Here is a 17124-nt window from a genome sequence, read left to right on the forward strand (position 1 = left end):
AGATCGGCCTTTTTTTGGGCCGAATCTGGACCCAGGGGGGGGGCAGAAAAGCCCACTAGACACCAGGGATAGTATTTTATTTATGAAGGAAGCGACCCCTTGGGTAAGGGTCGCTTCCTAGGGGCCAAACATTTTTTTGGGACTTTTCTGCCCCCCAGGGGTGGCCGTTTTTTGGGCCTAATTTGGACCCAGGGGGGGGTGGAAAAGCCTACTAGACACCAGGGATTTGTTTTTTGTTTTTTAAAGGAAGCGACCCCTTGGGCAAGGGTCGCTTCCAGGGGGCAATATAAATAGGGTAGACTGTTCTGCCCCCCCCCCCCCCTGGGGGCAGATCGGCTGTTTTTTTTACCGTTTCTGGACCCAGGGGGGATAGAAAAGCCCTCTAGACTCCAGGGATTGTTTTATTTTATAGGGAGCGACCCCTTGGCCAAGGGTTGCTTCCTTGGGCCCATTTGTTTTCAAAGGTATGTTCTGCCGTGTCTTTATTTGGCCTCTCTGCCCTCTGTAGGGTTGCTTCCAGGGGGCCCACGTTTATAATGATTTATATTCTGCCCCCCATGGGGACAGACACCCCATTTGTGACATACCCTGTGACATAGCCTGTTGTAATGTGTGTTGTTTTTGTTTCTTCTAATGTGTATTGTTTTATTTTCTCTTTAGATTGTTGCAGTGTGCGGTTCCGTTACTGGTGGTTCTGTTGTTCTGCTGTTTCTGTAGTTGCATGTGTTTGGTAAGAGACCTTTTTTTGTTCAATTGTAATGTAATTGTTTATTTTGCAAAGTGTGTAGTAATACGAGTATGTTTGGTTTCTGTTTTTTGTGATTGTAAAACATGTTTTGCATTTGTTTTTGATGTGTACTTCTGTAGATGTAAGTTTTTTTTTCTTCTTTCTAGTGGGATATGGTTGACTATTTGCTGTGTCTTTGCAGAGTAGGTGCTGGTGAGTGTAGTTGTCTCTTGTAAGCGAATTGTATATTTTTTCTAAATATAGATATTTGTGATAAAGGCTTACATTTTTTAACTTACTTTGCACAGTGTTGGGGTTGTTGAGTTGTTTGTGCAGACTCCTTTATTTGTAAGGATAATGGCTAGCCGCCGGATTACTGCTCAGCAAGTTGTTGGAATGCTTTTTGATTCTTCCTCTGACCATGGTCCAGAGACTGACTCTGATTCTGAGCCAGAGGTGGGAGGTGAAGATTCAGGTAGTGAGTTTTCTCTACACATGGCTTCATCTGATGATGAAGACACTCTGAGTGCTGATGAAGCTACTTTTGGTGTGGATGAAGTGCCTGTGGTTGCGGAGGACATTGCTGTGCCAATAGTGCGGCAAGAGACATCTGGGCTGCAGCCTGGGGCTGCTAGACTTCCAGTTGGTGTAGTGAGACAAGAGGCAGCTGGGCGGCAGCCTGCGGCTGCAAGACTTGACGTTGAAAGTTCTGACCTCTGGGTTGCACCAGGCATGGTGCAGCCGGCATTGCCTGAATTTACTGGTGTTCCAGGGTGTAGGGTGAACACTGAAAACTTTTTGCCTATTGATTTTTTCAAGTTGTTTATGGATGATGTGTTTTTGGCAGAGATTGTAGAGCAGACTAATTTGTATGCTGAAAATTTTTTGAGAGTGAACAGTGCCAGCCTTAAGCCCCGCGCTAGAGCTACCCGGTGGACTCCCACAAATTTGGAGGAGATGAAAAAGTTTTTGGGTTTAACTTTTTTGATGGGCTTGCTTAGGAAACCATCAATGGCTTCATATTGGTCTACTAGTCCCTTGATGGCAACAGCTATATTTCCGGCAGTCATGAGTTGTGATAGGTATTTGCTTCTGCTTCGGATGATGCATTTTGTTGACAATAGTTCTGCTTTGGCACGAGATCACCCTGATTGTGACCGTATTTTCAAGATTCGGCCTGTCATTGATCATTTTGTTGATCAATTTCCTGAGATCTTTTATCCTGGGAAAGAAATTGCAGTGGATGAGTCTTTACTGTTGTTCAAGGGCCGCTTGGTTTTTCGGCAATACATTCCTAGTAAGAGGGCACACTATGGAATTAAGCTTTATATGCTGTGTGACAGCCTGACTGGATATGTCTCTAATTTCAGGGTGTACACTGGTAAGGAATCCAGGATTAACCCCCCTGGTTGTCTGTCGACTTTTGGAGTGACTGAGAAAATTGTGTGGGAACTTGGTCGTGGAATTTTTAACAAAGGCCATTATTTGTATGTCGATAACTTCTACACTGGTGTGCGGTTGTTCAGGGAATTGGCCAAAGTGGACACTGTTGCTTGTGGCACAATCCGCTCAAACCGTAAAGGTTTCCCAAAAGAACTTGTTTGTCAAAAGCTTGCTCGGGGACAGTGCAGTGCATTGCGTTGTGAGGAGCTTCTAGCTGTGAAGTTTTCAGACAGGAGAGATGTCTACATGTTGACTTCCATACATGATGAAAGCACTGAACCGGTGACTGTTTGGGGTCAGGTTGCAGAAGCGCACAAACCTGTGTGCATAATGGACTATAATAGGCACATGGGTGGTGTTGACAGAGTAGATCAGAGGTTGGAACCGTATGCTGCTCTTCGTAAGGCTTACATTTGGTACAAGAAGTTGGCTATCCATCTTTTCCACTTGGCAACCTTTAATGCTTTTGTTGTGTTCCAGAAATCTTGTCCCCAGTCAAAGATGACTTTTGTAAAGTTTCAGGAGTCTGTAATAGGCAGCCTTGTTTTAGTGGAACAGGCAAGTGTTCCTAGAGTTGGAGTGGTGGAGGATGTTGCCAGATTGAAAGATCGCCACTTTCCTGATCAAATTCCTCCTACAACCTCAATAGACTTTCCCAGTCGGAGATGTAGAGTCTGTTGGCGAAGAGGTTTGCGGAAGGAGGTTTGTATGTACTGCCCCGACTGCCCTTCAAACCCCGGGCTGTGTGTACCTGCTTGTTTTAGATTGTACCACACGCAAAAGAATTTTTGGGAGCATCCATGAGTGATAAAGTGAACTGGTTGGTCTTTATTCTTTAAAACTTATTGTTCAGTTTCAAAGTTGGCATTTGTGTAGTCTTTTTAGATTTAGTTGTTGTGTTAGTAGATTTGTATCAATTTGCAATTTGTTTTTGGTTTTCTTTTATTTTGAAAAAAAACTAAAGTATGATGTTGGTTTGCGTGTAGTGTCCATTGTCTGACGGTGTGCATGGTTTGGCGCTTGGCTGGCGGTGTCTGTGGACTGGTGCTTGTCTGGCGGTGTCTGTGGACTGGTGCTTGGCTGGCGGTGTGCGTGGTCTGTTGTTTGGTTGGCGGTGTGCGTGGTCTTGCGCTTGCCTGGTGGTGTGTTGGGATTGGTGCTTGGCTGGTGGTGTGCCTGGGCTGGAGCTTGGCTGGCGGTGTGTGTGGAGTGGTGCTGTCCTGGCAGTGTGTGTGGACTGGTGCTTGCCTGGCGGTGTGCGTGGTCTGGTGTTTGGTTGGCGGTGTGCGTGCTCTTGCGCTTGCCTGGTGTTGTGTTTGGATTGGTGCTTGGCTGGTGGTGTGCGTGGAGTGGCGCTTGGCTGGTGGTGTGTGTGGAGTGGCGCTTGGCTGGTGGTGTGCGTGGAGTGATACTTGGCTGTCTGTGCACGGAGTGGTGCTTGGCTGGTGGTGTGTGTGGAGTGGTGCTTGGCTGTATGGTGTGCGTGGAGTGGTACTTGGCTGTCTGTGCACGGAGTGGTGCTTGGCTGGCTGTGTGTGTGGAGTGGCGCTTGGCTGGATGGTGTGCATGGAGTGGTACTTGGCTGTCTGTGCACGGAGTGGTGCTTGGCTGGTGGTGTGTGTGAAGTGGCGCTTGGCTGGCGTGTGCGTGGAGTGGTGCTTGGCTGGTGGTGTGCGTGGAGTGGCGCTTGGCTGGTGGTGTGTGTGGAGTGGCACTTGGCTGGTGGTGTGCGTGGAATGGTACTTGGCTGTCTGTGCACGGAGTGGTGCTTGGCTGGCGGTGTGTGTGGAGTGGCGCTTGGCTTGCGGTGTGCGTGGAGTGGTGCTTGGCTGGTGGTGTGTGTGGAGTGGTGCTTGGCTGGTGGTGTGCGTGGAATGGTACTTGGCTGTCTGTGCACGGAGTGGTGCTTGGCTGGCGGTGTGTGTGGAGTGGCGCTTGGCTTGCGGTGTGCGTGGAGTGGTGCTTGGCTGGTGGTGTGTGTGGAGTGGTACTTGGCTGTCGGTGTGTGCTGAGTGGTGTTTGGCTGGCGGTGTGCATGGTCTGGTGCTTGGATGGTGGTGTGGGTGGACTGGCGCTCGGCTGGCGGTGTGTGAGTAGTTACTTTCTGTTGGTTACTACACACACTGCTAGTTGAGTGACACTCCACGCAGTCCATCATTTTGTGTAGTTGCAGTGTCAGAAATGTGGGCGTGTGAAAGTGATGGGCCCTTGAATGGCGCTGTCTGCTGGTGTGAGTGTTGTAATGTGATGGGTCTGCGGCTGGCAGTGTGAATGTTTTGTATGTGTCACACGTACGAAAGGTGTATGAATGGCCTGTAAAGAGGTTGGTGCCTTGACGTGGCTTTACAGCTCACGAGCTGTGAGTCAGTGGTTCAGTTTATCATACTTTCAATTATACGCAGTGTATTTCATTTTTGTGAAATTACTTGCGAATACAATTGTATGTACTGAATCATCACTCACCCTCGTGCCAAATCCAACCAGTATGTGTGTGTGCTTGCGGATTAGATGGCTGTGCAGTAATATTTGTCTTTTTTCTCTTTCAGAAGTAGGGTGTATCCTGTCCCTTTTTGTGAATGTTGTAATGTGCTGCTTTTCCTTCCGGATGGTGTCAATGGTCTGGTGTGTATCAGGTATGAAAGGTGCGTGAATGGCCTGTAAAACGGTTGGTGCCTTGTCGTGGCTTTACAGCTCACGAGTTGCGAGTCACTGGTTCGGATTTTATGCATTTATTTATTGACAGAGCATTTCATTTTGTTGAAATATCTTGTTAATAAAATTTTATGTACTGAACCATCACTCGCCCTCGTGCCAAATCCAACCTGTATGTGTGTGTCTTTGAGGAATAGATAGCCATGCTTGAATGTTTGACTTTTGAGTAACTCTGTTAAGGTGTACATTATAGCTATAAATAACTTACTAAATTTAGATATTATTGTTAAACCATGGAAGTAAATGGTCATGTCTTTCTGGTGAATTCTATTGGTTTTTTTTATCCACAATCTCCTGCAAACTTGAAAATGTCTGTCACAATTTCCATGCAATATTGTCCCAAGAATCGCACGCTCTCAAATTGAAAACTTAATTCATTCAAAACAGTTTGGTTTTGCAAGGGGGTTCCCATGAGTTTTTGGCCCGGTGCTCGGCGGGCATCTTGGGAACCTACCAAACCCAAACAGTTCTGAAAACTAGACACCCGGGGGAGTCCAGGGAGGTATGGCATGCGTGGGTCCCCCAATGTTTTCCTACCCAGAAATCCCTGCAAACCTTAAATTTAGGTAAAAAAATATACTTTTCCATACATTTTTGCGTGGGATCTCTGTTCCGGCACAAATTTCCTACCACCCAGCGTTCCCCTTGATCTCCCGAGTAAAATGATACCTCACTTGTGTGGGTGGACCAAAGGCCTGTGACTAAGGTGAGGTGCTTAATTTGTTAATCCCAAACACTACAATTTTTAAAAAATCATTTTTTGCCTGTTCTGCTTTGGGGCACCCACACAAGTGAGGTATCATTTTACTCGGGAGAACAAGGGGAACACTGGGCTGTAGGACATTTGTGCCGGCACGGAGATCCCACGCACAAATGTATGAAAAAGTGGGTTTTTTTACCTAATTTTAAGGTTTGCAGGGAATTCTGGGTAGGTAAACCTTGGGGACCCACGCATGCCATACCTCGCTGGACTCCCCCGGGTGTCTAGTTTCCAGAAATGTGTGGGTTAGGTAGGTTTCCCTAGATGGCCGCCGATCCCCGGGACAAAAACTCATGGAAACCCCCTTGCAAAACCCAGTTGTTTAGTGATAGGTTATTTTGATGTCGCCTGCTTAGGTTTGGGGCCCTTGCCTGTCGCGGGTCCTTGAGCCACCCACGCAAGTGAGGTACCATTTTTTTCAGGAGACCTGGGGGAACGCTGGGTGGGTGGAAATTTGTTGATCCACGCAGATTCCAGAACGTTCCCCCATAGAAATGTCAGGAAAATGCGTTTTTCTTGTCAATTTCTTAGCTTTGCAAGGGATTCTGGGTAACAGAACCCAGTGGGAGGCAGTCGAGTCACCCCATTCTAAATTCCCCTGGGTGTCTAGTTTTCACAAATGTATAGGTTTGCTAGGTTTCCCTAGGTGCCGGCAGAGCCAGGGTTCAAAAACAAAAGGTAGGCTCTTTGCCAAAAAAGGGCACGATTGCACTGCGAAATTGAGGTGCGACCACGTTGCATTTTGTGCTGTTTCCTGTCGCAGGCACTAGGCAGACCCAGGCAAGTGAGGTACCGTTTTTTTCGGGAGACCCGGGGGAATGCTGGGTGAGTGGAAATTTGTTGATCCACGCAGATTCCAGAACTTTCCACCACAGAAATGTGAGGGAAATGTGTTTTTTTGTCAATTTTTTAGCTTTGCAAGGGATTCTGGGTAACAGACCCTGGTGGTAGGCAGTCGAGTCACCCCATCCTGAATTCCCCTGGGTGTCTAGTTTTCAAAAATGTATAGGTTTGCTAGGTTTCCCTAGTTGCCGGTCGAGCTAGGGTTCAAAAACAAAAGGTATGCTCTTTGCCAAAAAAGGGCACGATTTCACTGCAAAATTGAGGTGCGACCACGTTGTGTTTTGTGCTGTTTCCTGTCGCAGGCACTAGGCAGACCCAGGCAAGTGAGGAACCATTTTTTTCGGGAGACCCGGGGGAACGCTGTGTGGGTGGAAATTTGTTGATCCACGCAGATTCCAGAACTTTCCACCGCAGAAATGTGAGGGAAATGCGTTTTTTTTGTCAATTTTTTAGCTTTGCAAGGGATTCTGGGTAACAGACCCTGGTGGTAGGCAGTCGAGTCACCCATCCTGAATTCCCCTGGGTGTCTAGTTTTCAAAAATGTATAGGTTTGCTAGGTTTCCCTAGGTGCCGGCAGAGCTAGGGTTCAAAAATAAAAGGTAGGCTCTTTGCCAAAAAAGGGCACGATTTCACTGCGAAATTGAGTTGCGACCACGTTGCGTTTTGGCTGTTTCCTGTCGCAGGCACTAGGCAGACCCAGGCACGTGAGGTACCATTTTTTTCGGGAGACCCGGGGGAACGCTGGGTGGGCGGAAATTTGTTGATCCACACAGATTCCAGTACTTTCCACCACAGAAATGTTAGGAAAATGCGTTTTTTTGTCAGATTCTAAGCTTTGCATGGGATTCTGGGTAACAGAACCTGATGGTAGGCAGTCGAGTCACCCCATCCTGAATTCCCCTGGGTGTCTAGTTTTCAAAAATGTATAGGTTTGCTAGGTTTCCCTAGTTGCCGGTCGAGCTAGGGTTCAAAAACAAAAGGTATGCTCTTTGCCAAAAAAGGGCACGATTTCACTGCAAAATTGAGGTGCGACCACGTTGTGTTTTGTGCTGTTTCCTGTCGCAGGCACTAGGCAGACCCAGGCAAGTGAGGTACCATTTTTTTCGGGAGACATGGGGGAACGCTGGGTGGGTGGAAATTTGTTGATCCACGCAGATTCCAGAACTTTCCACCACAGAAATGTGAGGGAAATGCATTTTTTTTGTCAATTTCTTAGCTTTGCAAGGGATTCTGGGGAACAGAACCTGGTGGTAGGCAGTCGAGTCACCCCATCCTGAATTCCCCAGGGTGTCTACTTTTCAAAAATGTATAGGTTTGCTAGATTTCCCTAGGTGCCGGCAGAGCTAGGGTGCAAAAACTACAGCTAGGCACTTTGCCATAAAAGGGTCACATTTTAACTGCGAAATTGAGGTGCAAACATGTTACGTTTTGCGCTGTTTCCTGTCGCAGGCACAAGGCCGACCCACACAAGTGAGGTACCGTTTTTATCGGGAGTCTTAGGGTAATTCAGATTTGTAAATCAACTGTTATTACCTACTGAGTTTTCATGCATTTCTCCCTTCCCAATGAAAGACATTGTGTAAAAAAAAATCTTTTTCAAAAATAACCAATAATTCTCATGCTAGTATGAGTATTCCCAATTTTGAAAATGTGCAAATATATACTGTTTCTAAACTCTATAATTTGTTCCCAATTCAGAAATACATAGGTGTCTTTCATACAGATTTTTCCATGTATACATTTTCCAAGAATAAGTGCTCTATACCCACTACATAATAAAATACCATTGCAAGTTGCTGCTCAGTTTTTGGATCTGGGTTCGTCAGGTTCTTGGTGAAACTACAAGTCCTATATATCCCCACAACCAGGAAGGTCTAACGGATGTAACAGTATATTGCTTTCCAAGATCTCAAAATTACAAGAAGTTATAGGTGAAAACGTTGAGACAAAAGGCTGTTTTTTTCAACAAATTTTCAATTATTCCAAAATGTAACTGTTAGTTTCTATAAAGAAACCTTCATGGATTTAGACAAATGACCCCTTTCTGAATTCAGAATTGTGTCTACTTTTCGAAAATGTATCGCTTTCCAGGATCCATTATTGCTTTCAAACTCATTTCTACCATGCTTCCCCTAGGACTCTCTCCGGCCATGCTATCTTAGTTTATTACCTCTCCAGGCTGTGCTTCCGCAAGCCTATCAGCCCCTGATGTGCTAACTCGCCCCCAGGAGTACTTTAAATGGAACTAGAGGTGTGCAGGTACTCACCATTTAGAGTACCCGTTTGCACCTGAGAAGTGCCGGTCCTCTCCTATTAAATGTATTTCAGCAGTGCTGAGAAGTGCAGGTACTTTCCGGTTCAAATCCAAGACGTGCGAGCACTCAGTATCAGACAGTATCTGCCCATTTAAACCACAGCCCCAAGCTTCTCGTGTTATGTGCGCCCTTTCGCTAGCCCGGCCTGCCGTGCTCCTCGAAAAGTGCCTTGCACTGTGCTGCGGCTGCCGCCTCCTGTCCCAGGCTGCTCATCGGCGCAGTTCAGGCTGCGTCTCTGCCCCCAGGCCTCTCCTGGGTTTGCTCCCTCCCTTCTGTCCCATGTGAGCTCTTCACTGGAGCGCAGTGCTCCTTCCAGTCCTAAGAGTCTTCGTGGCACCGGCTGCGCTCTTCTTTACCAAGATACGTTCCTGCTGGAGGCGCGTCTCACAAGGGCGCACCTACCAACAGTGCAGCAGGTGCAGCGCAAGCAACCCCGGCGTCTGGCGGAGCAATGCACCCCATTTACAACTGACTACGCCTCAAGGGCAACCATGTTTCAACAATGGCGCCCCATGTGTCTTTCCTCCTTTCCCAGAGTGTACCCCTCCCTTCTGCCCACGCGTGCTCGCGCTGCCCCGATCTGTGCTCTTCACAGAGATGCCCGTGTTGTTAGCACCACTGTGTCCCTTGCCTCAGGTTGCGCACCCAGACAGAGCGCCACCCTATCCGAAGCTGGGAGTCTTCTGCACGGGCTGTGCTACCTCGTGTACCAGGCTCTGTAATCCGCCCTGCCCCTGGTTGTCTGCTCGCGGCTCCCCCCGTCTTCCTTATCAGTCGCATTACCCTCTTTTGCGGCTGTGCTCTCTCCTGCCCCCGGTTGTGCTCTCCTCGGGGCTGCCATGGCAGCTGTTGCTCCTTCCCCGGACATGTGCCTCCCCCGGGCGAGGGCTGTGCGCTGCAGCCTACACTGGGTGCGCTCCATCCCTCTGGAGACTCGCGCCCTCCTGTACCGCACTAGGAGGTCGGTTCTGTCCAAGGCTTGTTTGCCTCTGCGGTGCTCCCTCCTGTGCTGGACTCCTCTCCCTCAGAGTGGCGTCCTCCTCGGGTCGCCCTGTAGTCTGGGACTGCTCTAGTCCGTCCTGATCTATGCTTTCTCCTCAGCCCATCCTGAGCAGTGTTCACTCTTGCCTTGGCACGTGCTGCATTCCATGCAGTGGTCCGTCTGTCTGCTGTTAATACCAATGCCCCTGCCCAGGCTACAGCCCTCCGGTTCGAGACTCTCCTCCCGTCTCTCTCGGGCAGTGCTCAGTCCAGCCTCGGTCGGGATGTGCTCCTTCCTGCTCTCGACGCCCTCGTGTCCGCTCTATGCTCCCTCCTGCGCCTCGCGCTGTGTTCTCTCTGCCTGCACTGTGCTCCCACCCGTGCTCCCTTCTGCCGCGCTCTATGGTCTCATGCTCTAGGCAGCGCTTCCACCTGGCCTCCACTGTCCTTCCTCCGGACCCACGCTGGGCCCCCGCAGCTATCCTCGCCCCCCTTCCCTCCCCTCCCCACCCCTCCACTCCACATAGTGTTTTGCTCCCTCCTGTTCCGAGCTCTACTCCCTCTGGGGTGTTTTCGCTCCTTTTCTCTGAATGGAATTCCTGCCAGCTCTTCAGAAGAGTCAGAGGGGGGGGAAAGTTTCCGACTCCTCCCCGGTAAATTCACCACCCCAGCCCAGCCCTGCCCAGCCCTGCCTGTGAAACCCAAGAAGTCTGATCCTCCGAGAGCTGCTCAGTGCGCGAGCTGCAGCTTCACTACAGCAGGGGCCGAGGGACCTGCGGAGCCCCGCGTGGAAGACCGTCCCGGTGCCGCGAGCCTGATGCATCGCACCTGTGCACAGCAGGAGGGAGCGCTCGCGAGACACGCCGGGCTTGCAGCCTGAGAGGGGTCCTCGTGCGGCGCTGCGCACCTGTGCTCATCTTGGCTACACCACACCTGAGGGAAGACTGAGTGCACCGCACCTGAGGGGAGACTGGGTGCACCCCGCCGAAGCATCCAGCGGATGCGCTGCACCTGAGACCACCTCTGTGGCCCCGCACCTGAGCATATACATGGCACACTGATCATTCATATCTAAGTGGAAGGCAGCGTACGTCGGTGCTACCTGAAGGCAGCCCTGGTACTCTGCCCTGCAAGACTGACAGGACTGGCATTAATACTGCCCCGGGCACTGAGAGGTGTCTCAGCAGCAACCTGGCCTGGCAGTGCCATCCTGGACAGGTGCCCCTGTTTACACTACAGAAAGGTGTCTGGGTGACCCCATTGCCCGGACGCCAGCTCTGAATCCAATTGGCATGGGCATCTAGTGCCCCCATATCTCGCCCAGAGTCCTGTTGATGAACTCTGCGTCTTCGGCCAGCGGGCACACACCTCTCACCATGGACTGCACCGCCCTGCTCTGGGCCCTGCTGGCTGCCGTTGGCGCGATCAGGAGCCCCTCTACGGAGCAGGACGCTGGCACCACGGCCCCCGCGTGCCCCTCGGGATGCCGCTGCGAGGAGGACGGAATGCGCATGTGGACGGACTGTTCAGAGCAAGGGCTCTCGGCGGTACCTGGCGGGCTGAGCCCCTTCACAGCATACCTGTAAGTAGAGCCCACCTTCCTTCATAATGTGATTGATAACATGCCACACCCTAATCAATAGGAAGGCCAGGCTATGATCAGTAGGATTACATCTGCATGCACAGTAGGAGTGCTGTAGTGTGCTCAGCCCCTGCAGCCACTACTAATAGCAATGGACCCATAGGCGCCAATGTCATCATCAGAAAAAAATGCTATGCTATGCCCGATTAACAATTCTGTGGCCAACAACAATTTCATGCATCCAGTTGTCAATAAAAATTGCAATCTATAAATAAACAATTCATCCTTCTGGTCAATGAAAATTCAAAGCAATGATTAGCAAGAATTTGACACTGTAGTCAATAAAACCCCAATAATGAGATCAGCTCAGCGTTGATCCTGTTATTACAAATAGCTCGAACCTACAACTCATGACATTTGATTCTATGATAAAAGAAAAACTAATGCTAGGAGCCACGACAGTGCCACACTCTCGTGAAAAAAACACGCTGTGAATAATAAGAATGTCAAGCTATGATCGATAAGGTTTTATTCTATGATCACTTGATCAGAAATATTGCCACATTATGGTCAACGGAATGAAGCGCTGTTATCGGTATTCAGTGTTGCACTGACCAAGAATTGAGTTGACACGAATAGTGTGATGTGATCATTAAGAAATCGGTGCCGTGACCAATAACAATAGTGTCCTTCACACAGTGTTGTGCTAAACAATATGGAACTTTTAATCAATTGAAATTGTGTCGTCACCAGTGGGATTCCATGCTATGACTAATAAGAAATGCACTATTGCGGCCAAGAAGAGTTTCCTGCCATCGCAATGAAAATGGCATGCTAAGTAAGGAATCCAAGACTTATATTAATAATATCATTCCATGATCAATAACAATACCGTACTGTGATCAGTAGGAGTGCCATTGCTATAATCAATTAAATATCCCTACTATGAACTAGAATAGTTCCATGCTCTGCTTATAAGAATGTTCTATATTCATAATGACGTCACTGACATGAGTATACCATGCCGTCTGTGCTCAATGAGAGGGCTCTTCTCTGACCAATAAGATACACAGCTACAGCCAGTGATAACCCACAGAGCAGCCAATCAGACCAGAGCACAGCGCTCCATATGAATTCCATCATGAGTAATAATCTCATGCTGTGATCAACAGACTTGACACTCAAGCCAAGGTATTCCATGCTATGATCTATAATAACTGTGTGATATGATAAAATAAAAATTCATGCAACGATCTAGGGCACTTTCGAAATGTTGTGCTCTGGACCACAAAAACGGCGCAATTCTGGTCTCGCCTACGCTGGCGCACAAACTGCTGCCCAGCACCAATGCAGACACCTTGCATCCTGGTGCAAAGGTGCCTGCATTGTAAGCAGGATTGTTTTTGTGCAGAAAGAGGCACCTTCCTACACAAAACAATCACGAGAGGCATTTTCCTCTTTATACCTGTGCTGCAGGATGCAGCATACATAGAAATAGGAAGTAGCGATGAAAAATTAAAATATTTCTCCTCGTTATGCCTCACCTGGAGAGGCATAGCATTTCGACGCATTCCCAGGTTTACCACGGACGGCAAATCTGTGAATGCGTCAAAATCTACAGGTGGTGGGTGAAAACACCCACACACCAACCATGGAACACTTCCCTGGGGCAGAGTAATGCAGCAGTGCGGTTTTCACTGTTCCGTTACTCTGGATCTATCTAGCCACGTAAGGCCATGCAAGGTGGCCTTGCATAGCATGATAAATCAAATTTAGGATTGGCGTCACTCTTGCGCCAAGTTGTATGGCACGAGGGAGACACAACTCCTACATAAATATGCCCCATTGTGTTTTAATAGCTGGAAGCTCTGTGATGTGATTAAAAATAATTACATGCTGTGATCAATAACAATTATGTGCCTTAATCAACAGCAATAACATCCTTGTATCAGTTTGATATTTAAACTTTAGCTCTATATAGAGGTTGCGCTGTGATCAACAACAATGCTATGTTCAATATGGTTCCTTGCCATAATCCACATGACTGTCAGCTATTATTATTTATGACCCATGCTATTATAGGTATATATGTCATACTGTCATCAATCATTATCCTATTCTACAGTCTTTAAGTGACTCCTATGATTGATATAGATGATGAGTTATGATTAATTAGAATTTCAGGCAGAGATCAATATGGTGTCATGCTATTATCTATATGGTTGCCATGCTGTGATCAATTCACATTGTACTCTGTGATCAATAGGAACTTTGTACTATGATCAATATTATGTTCATGCTATGATCACCTAGAGGGGTGCTTTGATCACACATTCCATGACATGATGACTAGAAATGCTTTTCTATGTTAAAAAAATACTTCCATGCAGTGGCCAGTAAGAATGCCATGGGACAATGGAAGTCCACGCCATGGGACAATGGAAGTCCACGCCATGGGACAATAGAAGTCCGCGCCATGGGACAATGGAAGTCCACGCCATGGGACAATGGAAGCCCACGCCATGGGACAATGGAAGTCCACGCCATGGGACAATGGAAGTCCACGCCATGGGACAATGGGACAATGGAAGTCCACGCCATGGGACAATGGAAGCCCACGCCATGGGACAATGGAAGCCCACGCCATGGGACAATGAAAGCCCACGCCATGGGACAATGGAAGCCCACGCCATGGGACAATGTAAGCCAATGCCACGGGACAACGGAAAACCCCGCCATGGGACAATGGAAGACCACGCCATGGGACAATGTAAGCCAATGCCACGGGACAACGGAAAACCACGCCATGGGACAATGGAAGACCACGCCATGGGACAAAGGAAGACCACGCCATGGGACAATGGAAGACCACTCCATGGGACAATGGAAGACCACTCCATGGGACAATGGAAGCCCACGCCATGGGACAATGGAAGCCCACGCCATGGGACAATGGAAGCCCACGCCATGGGACAACGGAAGTCCACGCCATGGGACAATGGAAGCCCACGCCATGGGACAATGGAAGTCCACGCCATGGGTCAACGGAAGTCCACGCCATGGGTCAACGGAAGTCCACGCCATGGGTCAACGGAAGTCCACGCCATGGGTCAACGGAAGTCCACGCCATGGGTCAACGGAAGTCTACCCCATGGGACAACGGAAGTCTACCCCATGGGACAATGGAAGCCCATGCCATGGGACAATGGAAGATCACGTCATGGGACAATGGAAGTTCACCCCATGGGACAATGGAAGCCCACACCATGGGACAATGGAAGTCCACGCCATGTGTCAACGGAAGTCCACGCCATGGGACAACGGAAGTCTACCCCATGGGACAATGGAAGTCTACCCCATGGTACAATGGAAGTCTACCCCATGGGACAATGGAAGCCCATGCCATGGGACAATGGAAGCCCATGCCATGGGACAATGGAAGCCCACGCCATGGGACAATGGAAGTTCACCCCATGGGACAATGGAAGCCCACGCCATGGGACAATGGAAGCCCACGCCATGGGACAATGGAAAGCCCACGCCATGGGACAATGGAAAGCCCACGCCATGGGACAATGGAAACCCACGCCATGGGACAATGGAAATCCACGCCATGGGGCAATGGAAGCCCACGCCAGAGCGTGATCGATATTATTACTCTGCTATGATCAGGATGAATTCTGCCCTCCGATCGTGAACAGTGCTTTGTAAGGATCGCAAAGAGCCCTGTGCTGTTGGTATTTAGTCACTGATATGATCAGTACGAATTCCATGCTGTGATCGATAGGAAAGTGATGCTAGGATAATTGCAAATTTCCTTCCGTGATCAAAATGCTTTCCATTCTATGATCAATATGCATGACATACTTTGCACAAAAAGACAGACAGATCAGTGTTCGAAGTGTGTGTGTGTGTGTGTGTGTGGGGGGGGGGAGTTTTCTGAGGGGCAGCGCGAGCCAATACTTTTTTCATTTTAGAAAAGCAGTTCCCCTACTTTGTATAAAAAGAGGACCGTCCCAGGACGGTTAATTATGATAGTTTAAATGCTTCAGCTGAGGTATAAGGCAGGGAGTCTCCTGTGCTGTCAGACAGATAAGCAAGCCATCATGCCAGGGTACTTGCTTGCCTGAAAGCAATGTAAATGTGCGCCACTGGTTAATCCGTAAATGTAAAGGGTGCCTGTATGCCGGATTTGGCTTTAATTGATGGAATCACTTGAAGCTTCATGATGACACGTTTAATTTTTGGAGAGGTGTTTTAAGGGAGCTGCCAGTTAAACTGTGAAGTGTGTGTTTTTAAAAGACAGTTATTAAAAAAAACTTTGCACTATGTACAGTCTGTGTATTACTAAAATCTATAGTTTGAAAACAGATTTTTTTTATCTTGAACCTTTTTGCGCATTCCGTAGCAGCATATCTTTTATTATGAGTAATGCAAGTTTTGAATAATGACTTGCATGTCCACACTGCTTTCTGTCACAGACTGGGACTTCATAGCACTAAACATAAACAAGGCCCTATTCTCCAATTGCACCAACCAGGAAACAATTCAGTGGCTCCCTGGTGCAGTGCATTACTTAACAGATGTTGATAATGTATGATAGTGTACTTCCCACTGATTAACATAACTTGCATTTTATCTTATTTTAGGCTGTGCGTTATTATATATGTAGTTACCTGAAGGTGAAAGACCTAAAAAAAAAAAAAGTTACAGAATATATATATTTTTTTCGCCAGACCTTGACCATGCCCCCACGCTCACTCACCCCACCCCATTTCGCTCAACATCACAGTTCCCGTACTTTTTGAAATGCACTTCAACCACTGAGATAGACTGACAGATATTTTTATCTATAACAATTCTGTGTTGTCATAAGTATCAACCCTTTGTTATGCTAACAATAGACAAGGCTACGATCGATATAAACACTGCATTATGCTCAATAATATTTTCATGCTCCTGCACAGCATCCAAGTTCTAAGTCATCTGATATATTTCAATAGCCTCCTTCTTCGCTTCCTCTGGTATTCCTTTCCACCCCTGGATAATGTCCAAAACATACGTAAGATTACCCTAGCTCTTCTATAACTTTCCCACTTATGTCTCGGTTTCCTCCTTTCGGAGCTTGAGTAGGTTGGTTCATACACATAATGTTCTCCGAGTTCCTCTAAATTCAGCCCATGCCACCTCATACCACTAATCCTGAATCCCACAGAAAATCTCTGATAATATATGTTATGTTGTGTTATGTTACGAGTCATTTGTAATAGGTGCAGTGTGCATTGGGATGCCCTTCAAGTACTTATATAGCCCAAGTACCTTCAAAACTTGGTTTTGTGATGTCACATCATCAGTTGTGTGTTTATTTTTGATTATTTTACAGCTACAGGGAGTGTGTCTTCATCATAGATTTGTCAGAGAGTGCTAGTGTTTAATGTGTGTGGTGGGGTTCTTACCAAACTGATTGGGTGCCATCTGGGTTATTTGGCTTAAACTGCAGAGGCCTTGATATTGGAGGCTCCCACCATAGGCGTATAGCAGCTAGAATGTGTTCAGTGTGCATTGTCCCCTGGAGAGTTGAACTCCAAAGTAATGACCACAGTGTTAGCATATCTGAGTGTAACCCCTCTCATAATAACGTACAAATCATTGACTTTGAGAAAGAACAGTCAACGTCCCCCTCTACACTAATACCTGGTCCTTTGTTAGCTGACCCGTTATCACTGAAGGGCCCTCAAGCCTCCGTTCCCTTCCCTGAAAC

General features: G+C 47.9%; 1 protein-coding gene across 1 annotated transcript in view; it reads left to right on the forward strand.

Moving 5' to 3' along the window:
- The first annotated feature begins 10512 nt into the window (after positions 1-10512).
- LGR6 (leucine rich repeat containing G protein-coupled receptor 6) overlaps positions 10513-17124 on the forward strand; it is a 528574-nt gene continuing 521962 nt past the window's right edge. The window contains exon 1 of the mRNA XM_078644169.1: positions 10513-11363. Coding sequence (XP_078500295.1) covers positions 11116-11363 — 248 coding nt within the window. The 5' untranslated portion in view covers positions 10513-11115. The remainder of the gene's footprint in view (positions 11364-17124) is intronic.

Source organism: Lissotriton helveticus, chromosome 5_1 (genome assembly GCF_964261635.1).
Source record: "Lissotriton helveticus chromosome 5_1, aLisHel1.1, whole genome shotgun sequence".
NCBI lineage: Eukaryota > Metazoa > Chordata > Amphibia > Caudata > Salamandridae > Lissotriton > Lissotriton helveticus.